This window comes from Petaurus breviceps, unplaced genomic scaffold (genome assembly GCF_028583685.1).
Source record: "Petaurus breviceps papuanus isolate PSGF00001 unplaced genomic scaffold, PetGlider_PUasm1.0 89201, whole genome shotgun sequence".
NCBI classification, from domain to species: domain Eukaryota; kingdom Metazoa; phylum Chordata; class Mammalia; order Diprotodontia; family Petauridae; genus Petaurus; species Petaurus breviceps.
This window is the reverse complement of record NW_027187022.1, coordinates 65001-83506: the sequence shown is the minus strand read 5'-3', so window position 1 is coordinate 83506 and position 18506 is coordinate 65001. Positions and strand designations below refer to the sequence as shown.

Sequence of the window (18506 nt, the reverse complement as noted above, 5' to 3'; positions counted from 1 at the left end):
TACTGAATGAACAAAGGTATGAACTAGGTGAGAACTAGGCCTGGGAACCTCTACTGAATTAATCAATCAGAAGTATTTTGATTAGATGCAAAAAAAAATCTTCAAGGATTTGGAAAAAGTGAAGGCTTTTAGATGAAATGAGGTGATGCCACAAAGGAAGACTGTCATATTGGGAAGATAGAGGAGATTCACAGGCTGTAGGGCTTGTATAAAACTGCAAACCAGTTCAGATTCTAGGATTCAAGTGGTGAGCCAGGAGAGAGCAGTTCTAAGTTAAGCCACTGAGAGAAATGTGAAGAGAATTGATGACAGAGAAAGTTGGAGAGCTAGAGACAGGAGGGGGACTTAAGAATGAAGACAGAAGGATAAGTGACACAGGGGTAACCTAGGAAAGGAGAAAGAGAATGGCTCTACAGCTGTCTTAGAGCAGAAGACTCAGGGTGAAGCAACCAGTTGTATCCATCTTTTCAAGGACTGAGAGAATGTTGAAAATGATTTGCTTTTTCCTTAATTTCCTCTCTCCAAGCTTGTTTATTAACAGACAACATAACATAATATAGTGTGTTGGTAAACGTTTAAAAATGAGCTTTCTATAAAAAAGGCACATGACACACTTAAATTTACTCTGCATTATCAGTCTTTTTTCCATCACTTTTTAAAGTCTAGACAATCCATAAAACAATGAACTATGCCCCAATTTGTAGCACTTTCTGATTTTCCAGGTGTCAGTGCTTACACTGAAAATTTGACACTTGGCTTGAAGAAGTGGTTTCAAGCTTACTCCAGCATACCTCTGCTGACTGTCTTTGTTCTTTTCCCAAATGTTTATGATAATTTGAATTTTTGCCTCAAGTATAAAAAGGCTGGGGGTTAGTTAGGCTGTTTTATGAAATAAACTTAAAGCAAAGAACCAAACCACTTCTTAAAATGTTAAGATTTTCCTAACTAGGTTTTCTGAGTAAATGTGATTATATTTCTAACTTTTCATTTAATATGAACTCCATAAAGCAGTAGAAGTTGAAACCACATGTACGTGAAGGGATGCAATATTGCCTCTGGGCTAAAAAATATGGTAACTGTTGTAACAGGATATGACAAATTCAATCTCCTGTGAGAGAGGGGAAATGGAGGAAAGGGTAGTAACCACTATCATTGACCTGGGTCACAAGTACACAAAATCTTCCTAGGTTTCTCTGGATTCTTCATAGTTGTTTGCTGTCACACAATATTCTATTAACTTATATACCACTGTTTATTCAGCTTTTCCATGATCAAAGGGCACCTATATTATTTTCAATTCTTGTCATTTTGGGGGTAGCATATTTTAGTATATATTGAACTTTTGTTTCTGTCTTTGACCTCAGTAAATTGTATTCTCTGGGAAACCCAATGTTAAAAATCTGGTAATTGTGTTTTCAAGTAACTGACCAATGTGAAGAAAAGGAGATAATGAATGAAGTAGAAAATACTGGCTTATGGTAGTGTGTTTTTTTTTTGGCATTGTAAGGAAAATTTTAAAAGACTTAAAGAAAATATCAGGGGGCAGCTAGTTGGTGCAGTGAATAGAGCACTGGCCCTGGAGTCAGGAGGACCTGAGTTCAAATCTGGCCTCAGATGCTGAACACTTACTAGCTGTGTGACCTTGGGCAAGTCACTTAACCCCAATAGCCCTGCCTTCCCCCTTCCAAAAAGAAAAAAAAATAAACAATATTAGAGCTTGCAAAATAAAGTACAGAAAATTCCAGGTACTCTTTTGGAAAGTAATGATATCATTCAGAGAGATTCTGAAAGGGTAGTTTGTATTTTTCCTCAAGAAAATGATTGATGTGCTTGTGACTGTAGTTTGGTAAATGAAGCTGACCAAACAGTCGAGTTCTTTCAGTGCATGAGGACAGTTCATTTGGACTAAATTATGTGAATTCATTCTTGGATATCAACTCTCTGCTAGCCATATCTGTCATTTCCAGTGCAAAGATCATTCTTGGTAGAAAAAACAGAAGTAGATTGAGAACAAGTAGCTCATTGGATCTACTGATCCAAAGTTGTCATTAAAAAAAAAAATCTGCTCCATTTCAAGGAGGGGTCCTATCCTTTTATGCCTGTATAATCTCTGAGTATACTACTGTCACAGATTGAGATCACCAGAGCTAGGCTACATCTCCTCTGCCCCACAGTGTTCTAGGGGTACTCTTGAGAAGTTAGGGGAAATTCTTTAACACCATTGGCTTTGGCCCCCTTCTGGTGTGATTTCCTCCCAAGATTATCAGTTAAGAATCATTTGATAAGCTAGATTTAAGTAGATTTTAGACAGAGGTATATACAAAGGTGGAACATAAGAGCAGTTGGTATGAATCATCCTCCCTATCTGTCCTCCCCAACACCCGCTAAAGGTCTATGACATACTGTCCCACAAGTATATTCAGAATTCAGGGGGAAAGTTAGCTCAAACTTAGAGAGCACATGTAGCAGAGAACTTACAGGTCTTGGTGGCTGGGAGTCCTTTTAGTTTTTTCCTATTTATGGGGACTCAAGAAATTCCCTTAAGCAGGATGAATATGCATCTAGTTGTCCTCAACTTCCGATATAGACACTGCCACCATCTGATCTGAGGAAATGGCAAAGACATCAACGACTTTACCTCTAGAATTTTAGTCCATGGTATCCTATATGTTTGTCCTCTAAACCTTTTAAGACTTGCCTTTCCAAACTCTAGGAGAGAGTGATTACTTTCCCACAAAATTCCCATTTCCACCATACAAAATGTTCTTTTTGGTTGATCAGAGTCAGATTCAGTGTTTCCCCTTGTTCATGCCTCTGCCTTTTGAAGGATGGAATTATCATTAAAGCAAATGACGAAATTAATTCCATGGCTTTTGACAGATAACTCTAGTATATATCTAGATAATTGATTTTCCCTTGCCAATGAGGAATATAACTGTTCAGATATTTGAAGACATCTGATTATGTCCTCATTCTGTCTTCTTTTCTCCAAGCTAAGCCCCAAATAGTCCCCTCAGCATCTTGATTTACTTTCTTCTAGACAGCCTTCAGATTTCCAAAATCCTTCCTAAGATGTAGCCCTCCAAACTAAACAAAATACTAGAAATTCATATAGGTTTCCTAACTCCTAGGCTAGTACTCTTTAGATTCCATAATTTCTTTTAAAGAATGAATTCTATTTGCGGCTGATCTGGGGCTAGGCTAAAAATGTTTTGTGTATGAGTTTAGTTATAGACTCTAAATATGTTGTCTGAAGAATGCCCTAGCTAAATTCAGAGGAGCTCAGCCCCACATCACTGCAGAGGGAATGATTAGAGAGTGATTTTTGGCCATGGTAACTCTTGGTAGCACCAGCTACTAAGTTATACAGAGGTTTGGATTTGTGGTGGTGGAGGAAGTACTCTTACTAACAAAATTTTAGATCCTCATATTATTAAAGTATGGCTGATCTGGTGTCTTTTCTTTTTAAAAAAATATATTAGCAAGGTCATTTACAACAGACCCTGTCAGACTTAGCTTATACATTTAGGAATTCTAATGAAATATTTTTTTCTTTATAGTCATTCTGCCGCACTCATCATTTAAAAAATAGGTGTCCAACTAACTGGATGTTTTTCATCATAGTTATTTCAGACTGTAGCATTTTTCTATTGCATTTGAATTCCATGATTGTGGGCCTTACAGGTTATAGATGTTCACTGGTCTTAGTTCATCCCTGTAAAACAATGAACCTTATTAAGGCAAAGACAAAAAAATGGTCTTAAACATGCCTTCAGAATTGCACAAAGGAGGTATTAGAGTTTATTAGAGACTTTACTCCTGAGATATATTAAACAGTCATTTTGTGGATTGAAGAGGACTTTATAACATTGACATAATTGCAGGCCAGTATCAGTTGTAATTTCAAAGGATTTCATTAAAATTAATTGTGGGCTAAAAGTTCACAACCTATCATTTTGATTATTCCTCATTTAGGTTAGTCAATCTGGATGCATCTTTGTTCTCTTATCTGGTGGTTCTTTGTTAGGAAAAGTCATTCTTCTGAAAATTATCATTTCAGTGGAAAGTCTGTTATATCATTGTCAGTGACCTGCTTTTCTGATCATTACATTTTTTTCTGTCTGTCTAGTTCAGCTCATTGGATTGTGGGAAAAAAAAGTTCTGTATCAGGAATCCTGTGAACTGTGATCCAGGGAATGAACACCATTGTTTCTTTCTCTCCTTTGAGAGAGAGAATCATTCAGTGCTGATTGAAATGAGTGGACCTAATGAAGGCTACTTATCCTTTGCATTGTCTCATGATCAATGGATGGTAAGTATAGCTCTCCTTGCAGTTATGAAGTGGAAATGTGAAGAATGGTTTCTAATCAGCAGTTGAGTAGATTATCTTGTCTTAGAAATCTTAGAAATAAAACATTGTCACTGAAAAGGAGGAAGAGAATCCCTGAAGTAGAGCAGATTCTAAGTGAACTATTTTTTTTATTGATGTTGTAAAATCATTATGGTGAAGGGGTTCATGATCGTGCTATATGAAGATGGTTGAAGGAAATAAGCATACTTAGCCTAGAGAAGAGAAAACTCAGTGGGGTAAATGACACTTGTTTTCAAGTGTTTAAAAGGCTGTTTTATGGAAGAGGGATTGGTCTTGTTTGGGTTGACCCCAGAAGACAGAATGAAAAGCAATGGGTAGAAATGGTACTTCCATAAGTACTTATGGAAGAAAAGACTTCCTAACATTTTGAGCTATCCCAAAGTGAAATGGGCTACTTTGGGAGGCAGTGGAATCCCTCTTTCACTACAGGTTTTCAAGGAAAAGACTATGAACATTCTTGGTCAGGTATTAGTTGGACTAGATAGCTGCTAAAGTTCCTTCCAACTCAGACAAACTATGATTCTGTATTTCATTTATCTAACTGTTGGGGGCTTGCACAAATATGGAAACAGTGGGCTGTCCTTGAAGCAAACATGTAAGAAACACCTGGATATTTTCATAGTATCATAAAATTTGGAAGAACCTTACAGTTTGTCTACCCATTCTTCAATCCCTCCTAAGGATCCCCTTTATTTTCTACTCTAAAATTATCTATAGTAGGGAGTAGTCATACATCTTCTGCTTGAACACTTTTAGTGATAAGGAAACTCACTACTTATAAATATTGCCTATTCCATTTTTGCCCAGCTCTAATTGTTAAAAATTTCTTTATGAGCTGAAATCTACCTTTATGATCTAATCATTTCTCTTCTTGATAACCACACAGAATTAATTTAATTATTAATCTAATCTAATCTAACAAGCTAGAAGTCCTGGGTTATAGTCCCATCTTTTCTATTTATTAGTTGTGTGATCTTGGGCAATTCACTTTACCTCATTGAGAATCAGTTGTTTTTTTTTGTAAATTTAAGGGTTTCAATATGTGGTCTGTTAAGTTCTTAGGTTCTAGAATTATATAATTTTATGAACACAATTTTCCAAATGTCATCTGACAGGGTCTATTTTGGATACTTTTCTTTCATTAGTGTATATAATGTTGCATTATTTTCCCTATGGCTACATCTCCTTTTTTGTCATATACTGAACTTACACCAGAGAGAGTTAGTGGCTTTCCCTAGGTTTCATGACTGGTAGTTGATAGTTGAGGGCAGCTGACAGTTGAGCAAGGAGTAGAATGCAAATCTCATTATTCCTACCCCAGAACAGTTCTTTTTCCTTCTTTTCCAACAGTTTAAAACAAATTCTGAACTTAAAACCAAATACAATGGACATTTCCATATAAAAAACAAGCCAAAAATTAAAATGTATCTGGAGTACAAATCTCTTCTAGTTCCTTGTGTTTTTTTTTTTTTTACTGTCTTTGTAAGCATTAAGATAAAGTTCTTTAAAATAATGTTGTTTCATAAGGGCTCCTCTGATGTCCAACTCAAATAGAAATAGGGGCCTGAAAACTATGCATGCATATCCTGGCAGGCTGCCTATTATCTTACATGTTTATGTATTTTTTTTTTTTTTAAGCAATTGGGGTTAAGTAACTTGCTCAAGGTTACACGGCCAGTTATTTCTGGGTGTGGTTCTGGGTTTCTGAGCCCGGGATTCGATGTCCAGGTCATCTCAACACTGGAGCCGGTGCTCTTACTCGCTGTGCTACCTGGCCGCCCCATATTTTTCTTTTTTATTAATTTATTTATTTTGTTAAATATTTTCCAATTACATTTTATTCTTGTTAGACCACACTCAAGAGTGTTGTGGGTCTTATGTAGCCCTGTGTTTGACACTTCTGATTTAATATATATTGCTTCAGAGGGCATAACTAGGAATCAATTGGGTAAAAGTGACATTATTTCTTCCACAGTAGAATGTAAACTCCTTGAGGGCAGGGACAGTTTTGTTTTTGTCTTTGTGTTCCCAGTGCTCTGCTTACTACCTGGCAAATAATAGGTGCTTGTTAAATGCTAGTTGAATTGAACTGGAAATAAATGATAACTACATAGATAAATTCATGACCTATACAAATGAAATACAAAATATTTTTGGAGTAGATGAGAGCATTGACAAATGGAGGGGATCGTGAAAGGAATATAGGAGGTAAAGGAAATGGCACTTGATCTGATCTTGCACACATTTGTGTCTTCCTCAGATTTGAAAAACATGCTGTTTCTATTTTCATCTAAATCACTGATGAAACTATTGAACAGCCAAAGACAAAGACTTCTAGTACAATGCTAGAAACCTACTTCTTTGACATCAACAAGTCTTAGGGTACAGTCATTCAGCCAGTTCCCCAGTCCATCTATCTGTAGTGTCTCCCAAGACCACATTTCTCCAAATTGTCCACAAGGATATCACTAGAGGTCTTGGCAAATGCTTTGTCCAGACACACTGTTGACAGCATTCTTCAATCTGGATAATCTTAGATTTCCAAAAGTAGGAAGTAGAATAATTAGGCATGAGTTCTCTAAGAATGTGTTCGGGTGGTACAGTCACCACTTTTCTTTCTAAGTACTCATAAACCAGCTTTTATGAAGGATTTGTCAGTAATTAACTTCAAACTCTTCCATCTTTAGTCTCTGGAATCTACACTTACCCTTCTTTTAGAAAAGTAAAAAATTTGCAACTGTCAGTCTTTGGGGATTTCTGTCATTGTTTAAGCTTCTGGAAGAAATATTTGTAGCAGTTCAGTGATGGCACCTAAAAGTTCTTTCAGTACTTTAAAATTCTTTCAGATCCAGATGTTGGATTCATTTAAATTTTTGTAAGTTACTATCACTTTGCTTTGGAATTTAAAATCCTTTCTTCATTGTATTTCCTTTTCCAGTCCAAAGGTCATTCTCATAGAGAAGATGGAGACAAAAATCAGTTTGAATAGTTCTGCTTCAGGCATTTGGACTAATTCTTCCTTGTTCCTCTTGCTCTAAATATGTAAAATTACATTTTTCAGATTGTTTTTAGTATTTTTTTATTTGGGTAAACTTCAACTCATTCTTAACATGAGCTTTCTTAACACTGTTCTTGTGAATCTATACCATTATTCTCTTATCTGATGTTAGTTCTCTGTCCTTCTGTCTTATTTATATGTACTTTTAAAATCAGAGATTATTGTGCAATCTCCTCCTTTCTTACTTTACTCATACATCAACATGGCCAAAGAAATCATCACCTAATGGTGAGGCTGGTAGTGGTAAACATGTATGTTTTTAGTTAGACTCATCAGAATTTGATTTTTGAGATCCTCCCATTATTCTGTAACCACTTTTATAATGTAATCTCTGGACATTGAATCATAATTATATATTCTTTTATCTTTTAGAAATCTGATTTCCTAAAATCCAGGGTATTTTTGAGGCAATGTCCAATTTTCCATTCCTTGAATAGTGGGACCTTAAGTATTTCAAAGTTATTTTTCTCCAATATTCGTGTTATTTCCATATTACAAACCACTTTTTTGTTTTTGGTTAGGGCAGCATTTGCCTTCTTTGTTTCCTCTTTATTATTTATTTTTTCAAAGTATTTGTATTGTTTATAATCTCTTGATGTGGAAATAGAATTTTTCGTTATGATCCTGGGAGGCACGGGTAGGATAAGGATTGGGGAAACGAGGCTGGAGACATCAGAACAGTCAACGAACAAAAAAGCAAACAACATTAGGAAACACATGATAGAATGGGAGAAGGAGGTTGGGGAAGGGATCTGTGGGAGTGCCCACCTAAAACACAGTTGGTTTGTAGAATATTACCCATGGGAAGACAATGAATATCCTGAGGCCTTCACAATAACAATGGGATACATCGAAAGTAGAAAACCAGCAGGAAAGTGAGGAGGGAGAAAAATATAATTTAGGGAAAATGGAAGCAAATATGGAGAGAGCCATACACAGAGGAGGGCTTAGTTGGCTGAAAAGAGAAAACTCTTTCTAAGGGGTAACAGAGCTTAGGGGAGGCGGGGAAAGGGATGTTGAGGAACCTATAATAACGAATTTCGTATATCCAGAGAATTCTCAAGAGAAAGACTAATTCTTCCATGTTTCTAACCTCACACACTCCCTTGTTCTCCTTGAGAAAAAAATATAAATTAGAAAAATATTCCAGAAGGAAGAAGTCCAAAAGTGGCATCTGAATCTAAGCTTCAAAAACTGATTTAAGAAGAGCCAAGTAATCGAGGCAATGGTCTTTGTAACAATTCCCAAAAGACTTTGAGTCACAGGATGGTGGATGTCTTTGTTGCTAACCTGGTGGTGGCGAGGGGTGTGAATCTCTCTGCTCAGACTGTGCCTCTCAGCTATATCCTCTTCCCTTGATCTCAACACCTGACTCCTGAAGGACCTGGGAAGTTGGATAACAGGGTCAGGAAGATGTGTGGTGAGAGTTTTGAGAGTTAAAATTATTAGCATTTAAAATCAAGAAATTTTTCAGAAGCTCTGGTTTTGATAGGAGACTTTGAATGGATGGCAAAGTTATTGACGTCCCTCAGTATTATTATATCTTCCTCATATTCCAATTTTATGATCTTTATTTTGAAAGCATGATCCATATTTCTTAGTCTACAGGTTTATAGTATACTCTCAGAACAATATCACTTCTGTTTATCTGTCCTTTTATCCCTCTCTAAATGTTCTCCATTATGCCTTTTAGTTCTGGAGTGTTTTCTTTTATCATTTCCTGCTTTATTGTATTCATTTTTCCCTTTGATTTGTCATGTTCTTCTCCCTCAGTTTCCTTATGTTGGGAGTACAGAATTTGATGACCTGGATCCCTACTATTCCTGATTAAGACTGATGGAATGAATGGAAAGGCTTCTATTCCCCAAAGTTGGTTTTTGTTCATTCTGCTTTCTATAGCTATCAGTCTTATTGAATTGGAGAGATTAAGGAAAGGGAGCCAGTATCAGATGTTTTTTTGGATTGATTCCAATTTTCATCTATTTGTGCATGTGATATATACATTCTTCTTGATTAAGAGAGAATCTAAATTTTGAATTTACTATTGCATGTCATTTCAAAGTGGTGGATACATAAAGTTATGTGAGAAATGGTAATAAGTGGATTAAAAAAACCAAAAACAAACATACCAGAATTTATACCTTCAAATCCACGTTTTCCCTGTCAAGTAGTCATTTTATAAAACTCTGTTTATTCCAGTGATATTGCTCTTGGTCAAAGGCTTTTTGGAATTTCAAAGCCTTTCTTTTGAAAAGACTACTTTTCTTTGAATATCAGTGCTTATGGAAAGCTACATCTCCTTTGACTAAATTTCTGGAAATAGCAGAAAGTAGTTTAGAACTAATTCTCAAGTAAGATGGGTGATCAAGCTGCATGATATAACATTAGCTTTGTCTGGTTTTTGGTCACAAAGAGCTCACATTAAAGGTTCTTTCTGCTCTATATTGTAGGAATAAAAGGTTATAAAACTGTATCTATCTATATACATTTTGTCCTATCCAGTTCAGAGTATATATTTTATTGTTGATTCTGCCCTGAGCCCTCTTTTTTTCTCTCCGTGTGCTTTTTTGGTGATCTCAGTGCTTATGAATTGAACACTTACCCAAAACAGATTATTGTATCTGTCTATATACCCAGCCCTCATTTTTCTCCTGGGCTCTAGTCCTGCCTCTCCTGTTGCCAGCTGGACATCTAGTCTAGACTTTCCTATAGATCTCTCAAGCTCAACATGACCAAAGCTGGACTTATCATTTTACCAAATCCTTCCCCTTCTTGCTAATTTTTATATTATTGTCGAGGGTACCACCATTTTTCTAGTTATCCAGCTTTGCAACCTAGGAGTTTTGTTTACCTCTTCACTCTCACTCACTTTGTGCATTCAACCAGTGGGGAAGTCTTGTTGGTTCTGCCTCTGAAACATCTTTTATATCTGCTTCTTTCTGTCCACTATGCCAGCAGTTGCCCTGTTGGTCTTCTTGCCTCTAACCCCTCTTTTCTCCCATCCAAAATCCATACAGCTGTCAAACTGACATTCCTAAAGCACCATATGACCATGGCCCTCTCCTATTCAAGAAGCTTCATTTGCTCCCTATATAATCATAGGATTATACATATAGGGTTGGAAGGAACCTTGGAGGTCTCCATATTTTGCTCAAGAATTGGAAGAGGGACTTTGCCAAATATTTTTCTAAAATCCAAGTTAACTATACCATTACCATGTACTATCGTCCTAGTAGTGCTGTCAGAAAAAGAAATTAAGATTAGGGTTTTTTGGGCATATTTAAAAACAAACTATTTTTTTTTTATTGCTGTCTCCTGTCTACATCACAGTTTTTTTGGGGGTGGTGGGAAACCCCATGTAGCCCCTTGTCTAGATTGAGTCATCCCCTGAAACAAAGAAAAGTAATTAGTTAAAAAACATCCAGCAAAACAATTGGATGTGATAATGCATATATTAAGAGCAGACACATTCTGTTCTAGTTATCCCCAGCACTTTGCTTGAAGGAGGAAGTTTTGTTAATTATCTTTTTTGGAATCTTAATTGTTTTTAGACAATTAGAGTTTAGTTTCCTTCTGTTGAATTTTTAATTTGCATTGTGGTAATCATGGTGTTTATTATTGTTTTGTTTTTTTTATTATTTTATTGAACTTCATTTCATATAGATCTTCACATTTCCTCCAAATTCCTCATATTAATAATTTTTTGCTGTATAATCATATTCAATTATATTTTTATACCCCATTTTCACTTATCTGCCCATTGATTGGGCATCCATTTGGTTTCCAGTTGTTTGCTACTACAAAAAGCAGAGTTTTGAGAGGTTATGTGGATCAACAGAAATGTCATACTTTCTATCTTGTTGGTAACTTCTCTTCACAGTCTTTCATTGATTACTTCCAGTGGCTCAGAAATCAATCCACTAATTCTTTCTGTATCCTAGGATGTAGTTCATTTAACTCTTTTAAAATTCATAAGTGGTAGCTAGACGTTACCATTAAGGAGGACCTGCTGCCTCCTTACTTATCTTGGGCAATGAGTCCCAAGAACATTTTTATCTTGTCCTTTCTAGTCTAAAGATCATTGTTCTTGGCAGAGAAAATAGAAGAATTGAACCATTGTCAGGTTATCATTCTCATCTCTTCAGAGCAGTGGTCCTATCACTTTTCTGAGCTATGTCCTTTCTTGACTATAGCTTTCCTTGACATTCTTCGCTCATTCTGAGTTTAGAACCCAGTATTTAAATGGTCATCAGCTAGGAAGTGCAGTGGCTAGAGTGCTGGGCCTCTAGTCAGTTAGACTCAGCCTCCTGAGTTCAAATCTTGGAATCAGATTGTCTAGATAGTTCTCTCTTTCCCCTCTCAGTTTAAGTGCTTTCTTTTATGTATACAGAATTTCATTCTTGAGAGCTTTCCTTTCCTCATGAGTTGATGCCTCTTGTGGAATTTTAGGCCATGGGCTCCTATCTACCCTTTTTTCTTGAATGCTTTGAAGTCTACTGTTCTGAAAACTAGGGTGTGTGTCAGACTATTCCCAGCTTTTTTCTTCTCCATTAAATTTCTAAAATGAAGCAATACCTTTCTTACAATGTTCCCTTTACTTATGGAACAATGTTCCAGTATATTTAGATAATTTAAGAAACAAATTAATTTAAAGCAGTCTGTCAAGGGAGCTTTAGAATAAATGAAAGTCTAAAACCCATAAACATTATTTGAAAACTAGACTTATCACCAGCAAGGAATTGAAAAGCTATGGTTTGTGCTCTTAGGGTCACTTTTAATAAGATTCACCTCTTAGAAAAAGGGGCATTGAGGGGAAAAAAGACAGATTACATTGAATTAGGCCCTACTGACTCATCAAGCAATCTGATACAAAATACTCTATTGTTCTTGCACCAAAGTTCAAGTATCTTCACTTTAATGTATAATAGTTAATGCTTTCACTGTTATTTGCATATACCTTCTATATTGTAACAAAGCCAACCCTGAAAACATAAAAAACCTCACAGATATCCCTTTAGATGTCATTTCTAATCTTTTAGATCATACGTATTCTTAAATTGGGAAAATGGAAGAGTTCTCAACAACTTTTAATCCAAATAGCCTACTATTTTATTTTTGTACCAGATATCAATAAAATTTGTCAGGTCTTTTTAGGAAAATATAATTTTCTACATCCTTTAAACTTTTGCATTTTAAAATGTCTTTTAGGGTGATGATGATGGATACATGTGTATTCATGAAGATGAGAGTGTGCACATACATCCTTCTTATGTGATTGGACGAAGTCACCCTGTATTAGATTCTTCGGTATGATCTAAAAATTGGGAAAATCTCCTCCATCTTTTAAACCCTGCTGGTCATTTGGCTATAATTGCATTATTGGACATGAGCCTCAAATCAGAATAGTTGGGAAGCAAAGTCCCTTTTAGAATGTAGCTCTGGTTCTCATTCTCCCATCACAGTGATCCAGAAAGTCCTTTCAAAATTATAGCTTCTTCTACCATGCAAGAGGTTTTTCTTTTTCAGGGAAAAGGCCCATCACTTGATCCTTAGATCTCTGTCTTTGGGAGTCAACAACATAAATATTAATTTTCCAGATACATTATTTATTTATTAAAAAGTTCCAACTCAGGGGCCTCCTGTAATGTGGAGCTGACTCTGAGTTATCAAAAGCTGTGAAATTGGGATGTAAGCTCTATCAGATCCTACTAAACTTTCAAAAACTTTGAATTTTGTCCCCTTGATAGACTCAGTCTTCTGTCTAAGGATAAGCATAGATAAGTAGGAAGAAACTTATCACCAGTAGGTTGATGGCCCCAGGTGATAAATTCTTCGATAATGGAGACTCGTGAAACAATGTAGAGATAACTACATATTCTTTTCACTCTACTATGACTGAATATGTGATACTCATAATTTTTATGATATAAAATTGGCAACATTTGTTTCATGTTTCTGAAATAAAAAAAATTTGAAAGAAATACTCTGCTAATCCTTTTACTTGGCCTTCATTGAACCTTTCTTTTATAGTCTTATATTTGATAAAATATTTGATTGACAAGCAGATTCCCTTCTCCCTAACTTATAGGAATGACCTTTGAGAAGAGGTCTGGTGAGTAAGAGAGTTTTTGATCAGTGAAGGTAAGCTTGGTGAGGAAAGAAACTGGTACATTCTAACAGAAGCAATGGTTATAATCACTAAAACGTAGATTTAGACCTCAAAAAAAACTCTGTAACAATTATAGCTGCAAAACTGTGGGATGGGCTGTTCCCCTCCACAGGGGATAGGGTAATTGGTATTCTTTTTCACTATAGGACTTCAAGCAAATATTGGATATCCACTTGTCCAGTGTGGTTTAGAGGGTTTTCTTGTTAAACTATGGGCTGAGTTACATGGACTATGAAATCTTTCCTACCTATGATTCTGTGACATGGTAGATAATGAGAAAAAGCTCCAAACAACTGCCCTTATTGTCTCCCAGGACTATCAGTATAATAGGTTGTCAGGCAATTGATTAAAAAGCATTTATTAAGCACTTACTGTGTGCCAGGCCAAATGTAGATGCAAACACAAAAAAATGAAACGGTTCCTGATATCAAAGAACTTATGTTCTTTTGGGGAAAATAACATATAAATATGTAAGAATATATAAAATATATACAAAATACACCTACTATGAAAGATATTTTTTTTGTGGTCATTTGACAATCAAATAAACTTGGATGGAGCAGTAGATATTCCTAATGAACTGGAACCAGTTATGAATTAGGTTTTTCCTGCCAGGGAACTTATTTAGGAAATTATTTTTTTGGGTGTATTGGATTGGACACTGATGGCCTGGAGGAATTAATGAAGCTTTCAGAGACTCTTAAGTAGTGTGCTCATTAGGTCCTGGGAGAATCTGGTGCAAGGAAAAATAATAACATGCTTGCCAAATTGGAGGCTAGACTCATCAGTAGGGGGAAAATACAATCTTCTGTGAGGAAGTGGAAGCACAATAACTGAACACAAACCAAACACACACACACACACACACAGAGAAACAATTACAGAGAGGAAATTCAACAAACTTTGCCATTTAAACCAGATGACCTTTCAGGCGCCATCCCATTCTAGAATTCTGTGCTGATTATTAATTATTATGTACCCTTATTTTTGGTAGTCATTTGAAAATGTTGAGAAAGATCATTGTGTGTGCTGTGTATGTGTTTTCTTGTAGGCTACCCTTGAAGCTATGGCTTGGAGGCTGGCTGATGGAGTTATTCAGTGTTCTTTTAGAAGAAATATTAGTCTTCCTGGTTCGAAGAGATTTGATCTGGATCAGAAGTATTACATATTTCTAGCAAATGGGGCCACTAATGATGGTATATATTTTCATATAAAGTATCTTTACTTAATCTTTGGAGGGCTATTATATGTGGGCATGCCTACAGAGGATTTGTTAGAGTGAATGATTGAGTTTTGTATCCTTTTGAAAAGGTTATGTTGAATAGAATAGGGGTTCTTAAGTTGGGCTCTGTGAATTTGTTTAATGTTTTGATATAATTGGTTTCCTTTGTAATCCTATTTTATTTTATGTGTTTTAAAACATTACTCTGAGAAGGGGTACATAGACTTCATCAGAATTCTTCCTATAGGGGTTTCTGACACACAAAAAATTAAGAACTCCTGGAGTGGAAGGTAAGTTCCTTCCAACAGAATGTAAGCTCCTTGAAGGTAGAGACTGTTTTTAATTTTCTCTTTGTACTCCCAGAACTTAGCACCTTGTACAAAGTAGGTATTCAATAAATGGTTTTTTTAAATTGAATTGAGAAATTATGGGAAGTTTCAATGTAATATATAGTGAGTGACATAGAGATAATTAGGTATATAATTATTTAAATGTTTTTACCTGCAGGGGCTAGGCATATTGAGAAACATTCATTCATCATGCAAATTAACATTAAAAAAACTATATAATGAAGTTATTTAATAGTTATGCACTATAAACATTAGAGACACTTTGTCAAGCAAATGAGCCAGGGAGCTTTGTCATGTTTTGTTCTATTTCTCCATAATTTTGATTTTTTTTTAAATGGAAGGATCCATCTGTAACACAAAGAATAACAAATGCATGATAAAGTCAAGCGATGAAGTTTAATGAAGAACAATATAAATAAAATAAAAGACTTCCAAGAAGAAAGAATAGGAAACAAAGGAACTTCAATGTAACTCACTTATTTACCTTTATTAAGAGAAAGGTCATTTGGAGGTGGGGGCAGTATGTATGGATAGAGAATTAGCCTAATCATTTATTTTTATAAATACTTGAGTATTTGGCTTATAAGTCAGCCTTAGGTTGAGGAAAAATTAAAAGACAATGTGGGAAATTCACTCAGTCTACTTTCTGTTTTTAAGAGGACATATCAGACATGTAATTTTAAAAGTTACTAGACTATATTGTATCAAATTGCTTACTCTATTCAGTCATAACTCCTGTTTTGGCAGGGTTTTGGACTAGAGGATCAGATAGATGTCATAGAAATAGTATACCTGGATTCAAGCAACACAGTTTAAAAAACTGCTCATGGTATCCTTAATGTGAGTTGTTGAGAGGGAACAGTTAGTTAGAGTCAGAAACTGGTTGAATTCAGCCTGCTGGGGTTAATGGGTCAATGGCACTCAGAGGGGATGTTTCTGGTAGAGGGCACTGTCCTTGTGACTGTTCTGTTCAAAGTTTTAATCAGTGATTTAAAAGAAAGCATAATTTTAATACTTATCAAATTTACCAATAACACAAAGCCAAAAGGGATAATTAATATGACAAAATAAAAATTCAAATGACTAATGTAAAAATATGTTTAATATGAATGTATATGTACAGCCTATATCAGATTGCACACTGTCTTGGGTAGGGGGGATAAGAGGAAAGGAGAGAAAATTTAGAACTCAAAATTGGGGCAGCTAGGTGGTGCAGTGAATAGAGCACCGGCTCTGGAGTCAGGAGGACCTGAGTTCAAATTTGGCCTCAGACTCTTAACACAAAAAACTAGCTGTGTGACCTTGGGCAAGTCACATAACCCTAATTGCCCCTCCAAAAAGTAAAAAAAAACCTCAAAATTTTATGGAAGTGAATGTTTAAAAATAAAAATAAATAAATAAAAATCATTAAAAAAAAGAATTCAAAAAGGTCTAGATCAGGGGCTCTTGCCTGGGGGTTAATCTAGACCCACAAAAGATTCATGGGTAGACTTCTGGTTGTTTGAACTTGGGTGGAAAAAAATTACATCTTCATTTCAGTGTAATTGATTTCCTTGGAAATCCTATGCATTTTATTTTATACACTTAAAAATGTTATTCTGAGGAAGTCCATTGGCTTCACCAGATTGCCAAAGGGATCTATGCTTCTTGTTTAGGTATAGGGCAAATTAGCTGGCTCTTGAGCTCCTTTCCAACTCAGAAATCCTGTCATTCTCATTTTCTGTGAATTGATCTACTGGATGGCAGTGGGAAGAACTAATATGTAAGAGGGAGGTAGATTTAGGGTCAACAATAGGAACATTTTTCTAAGTGTACAGAAGGAGAATGTCACTTAGAAAGTGACCCATATCTGTCATTGAAGGTGTGCAGGTGACAATGGATAACTTACTTGTTGGGGCTGTAATTGAGGGAAATCTTGTTTGAATTATGGGTTGGATTAGTTGATCTGAAATGTTTTCTAATTTAGAGATTCTATAAAAATGTAGGTATGTTGCTGCTTTTTCTCATCTGCCTTATCTGACATTTCCAGTTTCTGGATGAAAAAATACCTTTCATTTGTAACATATGTTATACTTTTCACAGAGCACTCTCACACATATTTCACTTAATAAATTATTTTTCTTAGATGTTCAACTCAACAAACACTTGTTCAGTGTCTCCTATGAGCAAGGCTGTGCTGCAGGCTGGGGATATGAGATAAAAACAAAATAACCCCAAATCTTTAGGAGTTTACATGGGAGAAGAAAGAATAGCTGACATTAATGTAGTATTTTACATTACACTTAATCCTTATAACGACCTCAGAAGAGAGGAATTATAGGGAGCATTAAGATACTGCCTATAATGGTATAGATGCAATATAGTATAGTGATAGTGAACCAGCCACCAAGCCAGGAGGACTTCTAACATGTATTAGCTAGGAAAGTGACTTAATCTTTTAGTCCACTAAGCAATTCTTTAAAACCATCAGATGCAGAAGGGTCAACTTGCATTGGTAGAGGGAATTCCCTCATCTTGACATATCCAATCCTTATACTTATCTGTCTTTCTTTGCAGATTAGGAAACAGGCTCAGAGAAATTAAGTAATTTGCTTATAGTCATACAGCTAGTAGATGTTGGAGTTTAGATTCAAACTCAGATCTCTTGTTATTTCAATACCAGTGTTCTACTTATGTCTCTAGCATTTTTACCTCCCTCTCCTTTATCTCTGATACCTTTTTAGTTCAGGTCTTTATTATTTTATTCCTAGATAGCTTATAACAGATGCTTTGCAGATTTCAGACTCCATATCTTCAGCTTTTAGGCTATTTTTCATGATGCTGTCAGATTAATCTTAAAACCTGCTTTCATCGTGCACTCCTCTGCTTAAAAATGTCTAATGCCTTCCTATCGCCCAGTGCAAGTCCAAACTCTTTTTCCTGAAACTCAAAGTTCTCCATAACCTGGCCTCCAACCCCATTTTCTCCATTGGAAACTTCTATTCCAGCCAATCTTGTCTCTTCAGGGAGGCCTAAATATCCTATTCATTTTTGTCCTAAATCCTAATATTTTAAAGTTCTGTGATTTTGTTATTGTGGATACTCCCATCACTGACTCAGGTTGCAACCCATCTGTGCCTCAGGTTGGAGAATTTCTGTGACCAGCTTAATTGAATGAGTCTCCCTGACTTGGCTAGGATGGTCTTTCCTAATAGAGTCCCTGAAGACACATATAAAATTCTGTACTTAATGGTTCTGTGGTCTCATTGTTGTGGGTTTACCTCCAGTGGTATAGGTCTTAACCCATCAGTGCTTTCTCATCCTACATAACCCTTGTCTTTTTCTTTCCATAAGTG

At 35.8% G+C, this 18506-nt stretch overlaps 1 protein-coding gene across 11 annotated transcripts in view; it reads left to right on the top strand.

Annotated features, from left to right (window-relative positions):
* Positions 1–18506, top strand: part of LOC138176430 (ferric-chelate reductase 1-like) — a 146405-nt gene that overhangs the window by 88088 nt on the left and 39811 nt on the right. For all 11 annotated transcript variants that reach the window (XM_069107225.1, XM_069107226.1, XM_069107223.1 and 8 more), the window contains 3 exons: positions 4130–4312; positions 12639–12737; positions 14651–14795. In XM_069107225.1, coding sequence (XP_068963326.1) covers positions 4130–4312; positions 12639–12737; positions 14651–14795 — 427 coding nt within the window. The remainder of the gene's footprint in view (positions 1–4129; positions 4313–12638; positions 12738–14650; positions 14796–18506) is intronic.